Source organism: Colobus angolensis, unplaced genomic scaffold (genome assembly GCF_000951035.1).
Source record: "Colobus angolensis palliatus isolate OR3802 unplaced genomic scaffold, Cang.pa_1.0 Scaffold116, whole genome shotgun sequence".
NCBI classification, from domain to species: domain Eukaryota; kingdom Metazoa; phylum Chordata; class Mammalia; order Primates; family Cercopithecidae; genus Colobus; species Colobus angolensis.
In genome coordinates, this window is record NW_012112697.1 from 3,987,546 (window position 1) to 4,000,242 (window position 12,697).

Below are 12,697 nucleotides of genomic sequence, written 5' to 3' on the forward strand. Positions count from 1 at the left end.
ATTGAAGGCTGATAGCAAGAAAAAATTCATTAGAACAGCTTCTGTTTATCAGAGCTCCAGAACCTTTCTTCTGGGAGACCATTGATAGCATGACCTGCCATCAGGAGAGGAGGCTCAGCCAGCTTGCATTTGATTCCTGGTGAAGGGTGGGTTTGTTCCAAGTAGGAAAAGCAGCTTCTACTGAGACAGGGACTCTACCTCCCCACTCTTTACAGAGTCCTGGAAGGTTATTGCTGATAGGGACGTTAGCCATTGCCTGGCTCAAGTCCTTCATGGAAGAGACCAGGAACTGATGGCCAGGAAGCCTAAATTACTTAGCAAATGTAAGGACCAATCTGTAATTTGCACTCAGCAAGTCCAGAGATCCTGCCTTTACATCATCATCTTTTGTTTTCTGGAGTGCTGGTAGGTTAGATCCCAAACTCTGAAGTACTGTCTGTGTCAAAACACTTTCTCCCCATCCCATTTTGAGCTAGCCTCTTCCTCACCAGGCCCACACCCTTTCTCCTAATTCACTCTGAAGAGGCAACAGGATACAGTGAAAAGAGCTCTGAGTTTGTATCAAACAGGGCTGGGTTCAAAGTTCTGCTTCATTGTTTCATGACTATGTAACCTTAAGCAACTCACTTACCATCTCTGAGTCTCTGTTTCCTTCTCTGTAAAACAAGGACAACAGTTGCCTTTCTGGGCCTAGCATTCAATAGGCTGTCAGTCAGTGAGCATGATTCCCGAAGGTGGAAGAGTTTGTATCACCTTCAGGATTTCCAGTGGGTTTGGGGTGTTTTCTTCCATAATCCCAGTAGACTCTATACTTTCTGACTACCCTGGACCGTAAAGGAGTGAATAAAAAAGACTCAAGATTGTCAAAAGAAAGCTCTTTATTGATTGACTCAGCAACGCAGGGCTGGCACCCATCAGCTCCAAACCACATCTTATCCCGTCCACTCCCGTCCACTTTGCCCTCTTCCAGGCTGGAATCTTGCTTTCAGGCAAGGGCTTCCGGCCAGCTTTGCATTAGTTCTCTGCTATGGTTTTCTGAACCCAGTCCTGGATGGAAGTCACCTTCACATACACACCATACTCAGCCACACCACAGCTCTTATCAAAGCTTAGGATCCCAGCCGCGTACCAGGTATCCTCCTCCATGTCATGAACGACAAAGGCACTGCCTGCATCGCCATAGCAGGTGTCTTCCTGGTACTTAGACATGCCGGCACAGAAGGTGTGTTTGTTCAGTATGGGCTGCACCCCTACAGGGCTCTTCGGTGTCTTCTTTTCGGGGACTGTGCTGCCTTCATAGTGCTTTATGCAATCGTATTGGTCAGCCACAGGCAGCATGACATACTTCAGATGGTCAGTAAATTTAAAATTGGCATTTCGCCCCCAGCCAGACACGTAACCCACACGCCCTACTTCTGCATAATCCTTTGAAGGTAGGCAGATGGGCGTCACTCTTTCATTAACAGGCACCTTCTGTTTGAGTTTGATGAGCCCAATATCTACCTCGGAGTAGTTAGGGTGTAGAACCACCTTCTCAATCTCTACAAGCTGCTTTTTCCCCACATAGAGTGTTAAAGTAGGGGCAATGTCTTTCGCTGTTGCATTTTCTGAATGGTTCAGGAAGAGATTTTTAGCCGTGGTCAGCAGCCATTGTTCATTGATCAGCGTGGCCCCTGTGGTGAGATTATGGCGGGAGACCATCTTAGCCTGCCAGGGAAAGCTGCCTTTGGCATCCAGGTGTCCACCCAGGATCCGCTGCACTGCGTCTGCCGGATTCTTGGGCTTCCCACATACTGTCAAGGAGAGCAAGACACTTGTGAGTGGAAACGTGCAAGAGCCTTTCCATCTGAGAAAGAGGGGTAAAAGCATGGGCGGCTGTCACTGCTGCGTAAACTAGAAAGATTTAAATGCTTTGCCCTTATCACCTGCTCATCTCATTCCCAATAGTTGCAGTTTTAAAATAAGTCTGTTTTTTTAATTGTTTACATTACAAAAAGCTCTATTTCCCACTTTTCTAACAAAGGAAATGGGAAATACTGAGATTTTTTAGCCATGGCTGGTGAACTGTATTATATTTAAACAGTTATCCCAACAAAAGAATTTCTACAATTCCGTGAAATTCATTGAAAGGGCTAGGAGCTACAATAATTCATTCTCTCTGACGAAAGAGGAATCTACAGCATCATTGACTGGACCTCAGATTTTGTAGATAGTGCAGTTATTATGAGGCAGGTTGGCAGTTCCACACCAGTAAGAGCCGAAGAGGCTGGGCCTTTGCCTCTGGTTCCGAGAAGGAAAGGAGAGAACAACAGCTCCTGCTAATAATGAGAAGCAGAAGTCCCAGCCCACATCCAGCCTCCTTCTAGGCTTCCATGGATTAAGATTTTATGTTATCCCTTGACTTGTTCTCCCTGGAGCTTGCTTCTCCTTAGACCCAGGGCTCTCTAGCAGGTTCTCTGTATGCATAGGCTCTTCTGATCTGTGGGCAGTGTAGACAGTGGATTCAGCCAGTGCCCTTCAGGCCCCAATGATCAAGACCCTTAGACCCTTAGTGACCCTTAGGGAGTTACGACCTAACTGCTTAAGTCTCTCCCTGGCCAGCTGCGGTTCTCCCACATTCCTCCTCTTGGCTCTTGTGTGCTCAGAGGAAGCCGCACTGGAAGGCTGTGCCTCTAGGACGTTCCCACCCAGAAGCCTGCCTGCACTCGTAAGTGTTCAGCACCCACCTGCTTCACATTCAGGAAGTTTATCTCCGACAACCTTATTTGTCCACTGCTTCTCATTGTTTAAGGTGTACACTCCTGAAACAAAAGGCAAGAAATGAGCCAAAGGCAAAGTCAAGTCTGAACCCAGAGCAGAGTGAGAAGGCATTTAAAGAGAAGAATTAAAAGGAAGAGGGAAAGGGGACAAATAGGGAGGGGAAAAGGAGAGAGGATAAGACGAGGAGGGAAAGGGTGCTGTGCTGGAAACCACGTGCCTGGACTCCAGTTATGCCCAGCAGAACACACTGTGGTCATGTTGGTCACAGCCAGGCAGTACAGGGAGGGCTCAGTTTTCAAATCCTGACTGCGTCTTACAGGCTGCCTGAATTTGGGCAAGAGACTCAACCTGTCTGTGCCTCCGTTTCCTTATCAGCAAAGTGAGAACAATAACCTCTATTCAGAGGGATACTGTGAGGACTAAGTGAGCAAATAAATATAAAGCACTTAAAACAGTGCCAAGACAGCAAGACTCACTAGGTGGGGGTGACCTATCGTCATCAGTATTCCTCCTTTTCCCACATCTCCCGCTGGAGATGGAAATCTGACTCTGAGATAGATAGGTCGCATGGTGTGGCCTCCCCTTAACAAAACAGAAAACTTGAGGCGACAAAAGTTCATCTGCCCAAAGGGCCACAGCTACTGGCAACAAAACGCTTATTAGAATCTAAATCTCCTGGCTCCAAGGAGAGCAATGAACTTTCAGGCGAATCACCCCAGCACGGCCCATCATGGAAATGTCAGAGCGGGGGTTGTATGTAGGGCATAGAGAGACAGTTGTCCAGGTCTTACCATCTCCTTCTGTGCGCAGCCTGTAGTAGTTCTTACACTGGTAGCGAACCAAGTGCTCCACGTAGCCATTTGCGATCATAGGGGGCTTCGGGCAGCCATCATCTGCAAAGAGAGAGAAGCCAGAGAGTTTACTATTTGGAAATTGTTCCCAGTGAACCATGAAAAGTCAGATGAGTGGAAGCTGCTCTGCACATCAATCTCCTTCCACCCTGAATAGAAGCCAACGGAAGCGCAAGCTCCCCTCATTTCCGGCAGGAACCCCAATGTTCTTCACGGTCCTGAAAGCCCAGAGGTCAAGATAAGAAGGGGCAACTGGGTGTTCTCAGAGACAGAGTGCAGACCCGAGAGGGTCAGAGTGGGATGCGGCGGCACGTGGGATGCGGCGGCCCCCGGATGCACGCTCCTACCCAACCAAAGACTGACCTGCGATATCCGTGACATCATTGCCTGAGTCCACTGCAAAAAGCTGTCCCCAGAGCAGGAGGGCAACGACAGCTCCTAGAGCACTGCAGAGAGAAGACAGGAAGGAGTGGAAAGCTGGTCTCCCTGCTTCACAGCACACGCATGCATCCACACACACATACGTGTACCCACACACACGCACACATGCGTACACACACACACTCCTCCCACTTAGCAGCCAGAAAGAAAATCGATATATGGCCGTGCTAGAACCAAGAAGTTGCCCCCGCCCCCTCACACACATGCTGTAGCAGCTTCTGAGCTTGCCAAGCTTCCAGCAAGCTCTGTCCTGCTGGGAATTCTGCAGAAGCTTCAGAGAGGGATAGGAAGGCACGTGGGTGTGGGGCGAGTAGGGGGCTCGGTTTTTGGCCGCATTCAGGAAAGTACATTGGCAATAATACAGGAGCCCTCCAGGAAAGAGAAACCTCCCTCAGGCACACCAAAGATACTGTTAATAAAATGTAGATAACTCAGAGATGGGAACTTAGGACTTTTTACGCTATTCCTCCACTTCTTGATATTTTCCATAATAAAAGTTTCCTTAAATACACAATTTTTTTTTTTTTGAGATGGAGTCTCGCTCTGTCACCCAGGCTGGAGTGCAGTGGCATGATCTTGTCTCACCGCAAGCTCCGCCTCCCGAGTTCACACCATTCTCCCGCCTCAGCCTCCCGGGTAGCTGGGACTACAGGCACCTGCCACCACGCCCGGCTAATTTTTTGTAATTTTAGTAGAGATGGGCTTTCACTGTGTTAGCCAGGATGGTCTGATCTCCTGACCTCGTGAGCCACTGTGCCCGGCCTCCTTAAATATATACTTTTAAACATATGGTTATTTCTAGTATTTTATGATAGTTCATCTTTAGGAAATGGTATCTCAAACCCCAAAATGCCAGAAGGTTACCTGGAAGAGAACTGGTGTCCAAAAGCAGGACTGTGGCCATGGGCATTGACGCACAGGTGCCATCTGCCGGTTCACCATCTCGCTAACAGATGCTGACCATTCAGGCACTAATGCTTCTATTAAAATAGTTTCTAGGCCGGATGTGGTGGCTCATGCCTGTAATCCCAACACTTTGGGAGGCCGAGGCAGCCAGATCACGAGGTCAAGAAATCGAGATCATCCTGGCCAACATGGTGAAACCCCATCTCTACTAAAAATACAAAAATTAGGTGGACATTGTGGTGCACACCTGTAGTCCTAGCTACTTGGGAGGCTGAGGCAGGAGAATCACTTGAACCCATGAGGCGGAGGTTGCAATGAGCCGAGATCACACCACTGCACTCCAGCCTGGTGACAAAGAGAGAATCCTTCTTTAAAAAAAAAAGTTTCTAGTCTTATTATTTCAACATTTCAAAAAGTCTTTATTTTTATAAGATCTAAGTGCCTTAATTAGATGTATCCCAGGTACTAGTGTGTATCCCAGGTACTAGTCAGTTAATTGTGTCATTCAAATGTGTTACAATTAGTCCTTCTTATTATACGTTTTTAAAGAGGAAAATATCTGCTAATTAATATACTCAGAATGCCAGGAAGCCTACCACAGGAGCTGATGACATCCCCTACAAAGACAAAAATGTAACCTCAAGGAAGAAGACACTCCTGAGAGTAAATCTCATCTCCTGGGGAAGACAGCACTGTCTTCTATGGATGCAGAAAAGGAGAAGATTTAACACACTAAGCCCTTTAGTTCACAATAATTTAGCCCATTTTCCCTGTTTCTTTGTTCTATTTCTGCATCTCTACCGATGTACGCAAAGAAGACTGAAATAAAGAACCAGAGGAGAGGCAGGAGGGAAAGCTGTGGACCCACCTCATCTTGGTTGGTCTTGCCTCTGGAAGAGCAGTGCTGTGAGGCATCTGCTGGTCTTTTTATGCTGCCACTAGCTCACCTCTCCCCCTTCTCCATTTCGTAATTCCTGTGTCTACATAACTTTGGCCCTGGTAAGGTCACTATCTTTTCCAGTAACAAAACCACAAACAATACCCCTGTTAAGAGCTGAGCTCTTGCCTCACACTTGATTTTCTGCTGGTGTTCTATTACAACCCCGAAGAAACCTGGCACCTCTCTGACCCACAAACCTGCCAAAGTATTTCCCGAAATCAGCAACTGGGCAGGACAGGGCAGCAGCAGGAACCATCAGTCTCTTTATCTTGGAGGATTTTCATGCTGCAGAAGGCCTCACTTTGAGTTGTTTTAAACCCGTTGTAGACATTTCTGCAGCCTAGCTTAGATGAGGCTCTAAAGAAAGCATTCCCTTTTCACAGTAATTTTCTCCACCTTGTGTGCGGACATCTCCCTATTGCTTAAAAACTCTCCAGCCTGAAATCAGTAAATGTGTTTATTGTGTCTTCTCTGATTGTTCTTTGCAAGAAATCACACAACTAGTTAAAGCTATAGTGTAGACCAACACAGACCATACTCAATGGCAGTGGTTTTTATGGTTTTATAGTCTGTTGATTAGCCTAAATAGGCAGATAAGAAAAATCAGTATGTCTAAGTCAAATGTCTGCACCTGTGTGTATCCCAGGTACCAGTCAATTGAAATTTAGTAGCATCTCAATAAAAGGTTGATTTATTCGTTAAAAAGGGTTAGTGGTTCTTAAATTAGAGTGTACAAAAGAATTACTTTTGGATAATCATGGTGACACTGATGTAGTAGCAAAGTAACTAGAAACCAGACAAATGCCCATCAACAGGAGGAAAGGTCAATACTGCGTTGTATGCGGATATAATGGAATATCATACAGCATAAAATGAATAAACTCTGCAAGAACATGGATAATCTTATAAACATAATTTTTGAAAGAGAACCACAAGTTTCAGAAGATTACCTTCAGTATGATAGCAGTCTTCTAGACATCAAAACCAAGTAAAACTTGGCAATGGATTCTTAGATATGACACCAAAATCACAAACAATTGGGCTTCATCGGAATTAACGTTTGTGCACAAAACGGAATTAACGTTTGTGCATCATATTAAGAAAATGAGGACAGGTCAGGCGCAGTGGTTCACGCCTGTAATCCCAGCACTTTAGGAGGCTGAGGTGGGCGGATCACGAGGTCAGGAGTTTGAGACCAGTCTGACCAACATGATGAAACCCCATCTCTACTAAAAATACAAAAATTAGCTGGGCATGGTGGCGCATGCTTGTAATCCCAGCTACTCAGGAGGCTGAGGCAGGAGAATTGCTTGAACCCAGGAGGCAGAGGTTGCAGTGAGCCTAGATCGCACCACTGCACCCCAGCCTGGGTGACAGAGCAAGACTCTGTCTCAAAAAAAAAAAAAAAAGTGAAGACAATCTACAGAATGGGAGAAAATATTTTCAAATTATATATCTGATAAAGGGTTATTTTCCGGAGTGCTTCCTACTACAACAACAAAAGGACAAACAATTAAAGCGTGGGCAAAGAATTTCAATAGACATTTCTCCAAAAAATATACATAAAGTGCCAGAAAGCACATAAAAAGATACTCAAGGCTCAGGCGGTGGTTCACACCTGTAATCCCAGCACCTTGGGAGACCGAGGCGGGTGGATCACCTGAGACCAGGAGTTCGAGGCCAGTCTGATCAATATAAATATGGTGAAACCTCATCTCTACTAAAAATACAAAACTTAGCCAGGCGTGGGGGTATCCACCTGTAGTCCCAGCTGCTACTTGGGAGGCTGAGACAGGAGAATTGCTTGAACCTGGAAGGCAGAGGTTGCAGTGAGCCGAGATTGCACCACCGCACCCCAGCCTGGGCAACAGAGCAAGACTCCATCTCAAAAAAAAAAGTCACTCAACACCATTGGAAAATGTCAATACGGAAATTTGCAAATCAAAACCACAATGAAACACCACTTCGCACCTACTAGGATGGCTACGAATTGTGTGTGTGTGTGTGTGTGTGTGAAATGTTGGCAAGGATGTGGAAGAGTTAGAACCCTGGTGCATTACCTTGCTAGTAAGAATGTAAAATGGTGCAGCTACTATAGAAAACAGTTTTGTGGTTCCTCAAAAAGCTAAGCATAGAATTGCTATCTGACCCAGCAATTCCACTTCAAGGTATATACCCGAAGAATTAAAATCAGAGACTCAGAGACTTTTGTACACCAATGTTCATAGCAGCATTTTCACAATAGCCAAAAGGTAGAAGCAATGCAAGCTTCCATCCACAGATAAATGGATAAACAAACCGTGTTATATACAGACAATGGAATATTATTCATGTATAAAAAGGAATGAAGTTGATACATGCTACAACATGAATAAACCTTGAAAACATACTAAGGGAAAGAAGCCAGACACAAAGGGACAAATGTTACTTGATTCCATTTATAATAAAGTATCTAGAATAGGCAAATGCATAGAAACATAAGTAGATTTGACTTTACTGGGGGCTAGGAGAAGCAAGAAATGGGAAGTGATTTCTTGATGGGTACAGAGTTCCTGTTTGGGGTGATGAAAAAACTTTGGAAACTGGTAGTGGTGATGGTTGCAGAACATTGCTAGTGTAATAAATGCTGCCGAATTGTACACTTCAAAATGGTTAAAATCAGAAATTTTGTGTTATAAATATTTTAGCACAAAAAACTCAAGAAGTAAATAAGTAAATAAACTTATTTTTATTGGAGTAAAAGAAAGAAAGAAAGAAACAAGCAAGACTCAGCACTATGCTGCTCAGGCATAAATAACAAAGAGTTAAAACTGTGTTTTTAAATTTCTTGTTGGAATGGAAAACCCAAAATATAAAATGTTACATCTCATGGGGAGATAAGAGGAAAGCATAAGAGAAAGACACTTAGGTAAATATAAATAAATTGTTAATGACCCAGCTTTTGGGCTGGGTAAGTAGTTCATTAACGTACATTATATTATTGTGCTTTATTTTTAATAAAACACATATATGCCCACACATATATATCACGTATAATTTTTTTTTTTTTTATTTTTGTATTTTTAGTAGAGACGGGGGTTTCACCGTGTTAGCCAGGATGGTCTCGATCTCCTGACCTCGTGATCCGCCCGTCTGGGCCTCCCAAAGTGCTGGGATTACAGGCTTGAGCCACCGCGCCCGGCCACGTATAATATTTTATAAGTATCAAACAAAATATTTTAAAATATGAAGGAGGGAGGGACTCACCCTAAGGACATAGTGAGAGGCCCCTTTTCCATGAATTGGATCCAATAGGTCTGCGTGGGGATGTGAGAATCTACATTTCAAGCGTCCATAACTTCCCACCCTTGCAGGTATGAGGCAGTAGACTGCAACTCTTCAGTCATAAGCAGGAGCCCATCTCTCCACCCCTGGATTCTGGGGTTGGCTCTGTGACTATGTTGAAATAGTAGCAGACGTAACAAGGACAGTCTTGAAATGTGCTTGTGAATTGGGGTTTGCCTGCTTTTACAACACCTGGAATCTGGGAGCTGCCCTGTGAATGAGCCCAAGTTATTCCTCCATTGCTGGAGAATGAAATGTCCCCATAGAGCAGAACCCAGGCATCCTAGCTGACAGACAGCCAGCCCCAAATTCCCAGAAGCCCTCCACAGGTGCATGAGTGAGCTCCTGCCAAGATCAGCTGAAACTGGTCCTGACCAAAACCACCTCCAGCTAAGCCCACATTGCTGACCCACAGAATCATAAGCTAAATAAAAGACGACTGTTCTAAGCTACAAAGCTTGGGGAAGACTCATTAGGTAGCAAATGTTAACCAGTAGGACTGGTGTATAGAATGATGGAAATAGCTGCTCTGACTGAATCTAGGGTGAAGGTGTTAGAATTCTGCTCCCTAGGCCCCTGGGTTCCTGCTGTCCTCTGTCACAGCTTGTCTTTACCTGTGCTTTGCCACCCAGTTTTTCCTTCAATGGCCAGAAGGAGGGAGCTACACTCTACATTTTCCAAAGAGAACCTGCGCTGTAGATTGTAAAGGATTCCACTAAAACTGGGACACTTCTGTCCTGTGGCATCCTCATGCCCTCCTCCCCGTCCCAGCTCATCCAGTCCATCATCCCTCCCCACAGAAACTGTCAAACCTCAGCCTTTCACAGACCTCTATCTAGAGTCTTGCAAATGTCACAGCCCCAGGCTTCTTTTTTCTTTTCTGTCCAGTTGCTGCTACTTTTCCACAGAGGGAAGAGATGGCCTCTATTTCTGCAGCTCTATGGGTCCCTAGGGAAGTGGGGAGAACGTAGGTCCTATGAAATGGAGGGAGAGACTTCCTCCTCGGACTGGTGCCCTCCTAGGGTATTTAAAATGAACCATTTCTCACCACTGCTGTAGAACAATTGTTTACTCACCAGGTGCATGAAAATTCACATTCTTCCCCTGAACATACCCTGAACTCTATTACTCTGACCCCTTATCTTGGGCAACAGGGGAGCATTCACACACAGCCTTCCTGCCCTGGGCATCTTTCATTAACTTGAGAAACAGAATCCAGCCCCAAGGCTTCTCTCTTTCATCGGACAAGTCAAGATGAGAGATAGCAAGTCAGAAGACTCCACCAAGGAAAGCAGGAATGTATTTTGTTGGGAGAATAGAAAGCAGGAAAGCTTGAAATATTAATAGGCCAGGACAGCAGTTGACAGAGGAGCTTGAAGGGGAGAGTTTTGATTTTAGAAGGAAAAAATGATTTTTAAAAGTTCACTGTGCCAGCCAGGCACAGTGGCTCATGCCTGTAATCCCAGTGCTTTGGGAGGCCAAGGCAGATCAATTGCTTGAGCCCAGGAGTTGGAGACCACATGGAATAAAATGGGCAACATGGTAAAACTCCGTCTCTACAGAAAATACAAAAAATTATCCAAGCACAGTGGCACACGCCTGTAGTCCCAGCTACTCTGGAGGCTGAGGGGGGAGGATTGCTTGCGCCTGGGAATTGACTGGAGGCTGAGGGGGGAGGATTGCTTACGCCTGGGAATTGACTGGAGGCTGACGGGGAGGATTGCTTGCGCCTGGGAATTGACTGGAGACTGAGGGGGAGGATTGCTTGCGCCTGGGAATTGACTGGAGGCTGAGGGGGAGGATTGCTTGCGCCTGGGAATTGACTGGAGACTGAGGGGGAGGATTGCTTGCGCCTGGGAATTGACTGGAGGCTGAGGGGGGAGGATTGGTTGCATCTGGGAATTGAGGCTGTAGTGAGCTATGATCGTGCCACTGCACTTTAGCCTGGGCGACAGTGAGACCCGGTCTCAAAAAAACAAAAAGTTCACTCTGCCATTACAGAAGTCTTGAAATTTTGTAAGCTACCAAAAAATAAAAAAAAAATAAAAAAAATAAGTCTCCGATAATTTCACCACCTCAAGACAACCAATGGCCACTATTAACACTTTAGTGTTACTTCCTTCCACATTTTCTCTGTGCATACTTTTACACAATTTTGATCATTCTTTTGATAGAATCTTTTGGTCTACCCTTTTCACCTGTTAGAAATGCAAAATGCTTGTTCCCCGGTGCCATAAACAAATAGGACTTGAACATAAATTTAACTCTCTCAGCAAGACAATTTTTACTTTCTGCAGAAAGGGTGCCCATTGCACATGGAACAAAGGCAAGGAGGTAAAAAACATTTATATCTGACCCATCCGAACCCTACTGCTGAGTCCTGATTCCATTGGCTGGTACTAGACCTCACAGTCTAGGCAGCACCCGGTTGGCTAAAGGTTTAAAACGTTTTCTAAAGAGGTAATGGCAGAGGAGAACAAAGGAAAAGAGGAGGTTGCTTATGAGAAGACTTACAAAAGTAATAACATTCTCAAATAAGGAAGGGGCTTAGGCTGCAAGCTGGAGCATGCCTGTGAGCATCTTGGTTAAAGTACAAGGACATAGAATGTATTTATTTTCTTATATTTAACAGCTACATAGGATAGGGCTTAACAAAGAGTTATTAGCACAAAGCGAGGAGGCTTGGAGGAAGTTAGTTTTTAAAAGAAACTATTATTTCTAACACTTGTGATTTATTCTTTAACAAGAAGGGAAATTTTGAAGAGAAACTTTTTACTTTCTACATCACCCAATGTTGTAGGCATTTTCTATGTTGCAGCAAACTCTTTAAAACATTTTAGGCTGGGCGCAGTGGCTCACGCCTGTAATCCCAGCACTTTGGGAGGCCGAGGCGGGCAGATTACAAGGTCAGGAGTTTGAGACCAGGCTGACCAACATGGTGAAACCACATCTCTACTAAAAATACAAAAATTAGCCAGGTGTGATGGTGAGCGCCTGTAATCCCAGCTACTCAGGAAGCTGAGGCAGGAGAATCGCTTGAACCTGGGGGACGGAGGTTGCAGTGAGCCAAGATCACGTCACTGCACTCCAGCCTGGGTGACAGAGCGAGACTCTGTCTCAAAAAAAAAAAAAAAAAAAAAAAAATCTTAAATGCTATATTACACTCCTAACTTAAGGAGGTATCACATGTACTTTAATTTTGCTATTATTAATAGCTTACATACACACAGGGAAGTGAGGTAGGGAGACCACACTCATTTTACTCCATATGGATGTACAATTGATCCAGCATCATTTACTAAAAATACCAAATCTTAAGTGTCCATTTCAATGAATCTGTATAGTATGAAATATTTCTAGCACCACAGAAAACTACTTTGGGTTCCTCTCAGTCCACACCCTTCCCCTACCAAAGTAACCACTGTCCTGACATCTGTCATGATGGAATACTTTTGCCTGGTCCTGAACTTCATAT

At 44.9% G+C, this 12,697-nt stretch overlaps 1 protein-coding gene across 5 annotated transcripts; it reads right to left on the reverse strand.

Annotated features, from left to right (window-relative positions):
- Positions 1-862: 862 nt before the first annotated feature.
- Positions 863-5,869, reverse strand: LOC105525831 (haptoglobin). Of its 5 annotated transcripts, XM_011961615.1 has the most exons (6): positions 5,823-5,845; positions 4,603-4,607; positions 3,975-4,049; positions 3,552-3,653; positions 2,727-2,801; positions 863-1,793 (listed from the first exon to the last, which is right to left on the reverse strand). In XM_011961615.1, exons 4-6 carry the CDS (start codon positions 3,628-3,630, stop codon positions 1,015-1,017), a joined length of 933 nt encoding a protein of 310 aa, XP_011817005.1. In that variant the 5' UTR covers positions 3,631-3,653; positions 3,975-4,049; positions 4,603-4,607; positions 5,823-5,845; the 3' UTR covers positions 863-1,014. The 5 variants fall into 5 exon arrangements, with proteins under 5 accessions (XP_011817005.1, XP_011816997.1, XP_011817013.1 ...); XM_011961607.1 differs by lacking the exon at positions 4,603-4,607 and having other exon boundaries at positions 3,975-4,057; positions 5,827-5,869; XM_011961623.1 differs by lacking the exon at positions 4,603-4,607 and having other exon boundaries at positions 863-1,673; positions 3,975-4,057; positions 5,827-5,855.
- Positions 5,870-12,697: the final 6,828 nt, after the last annotated feature.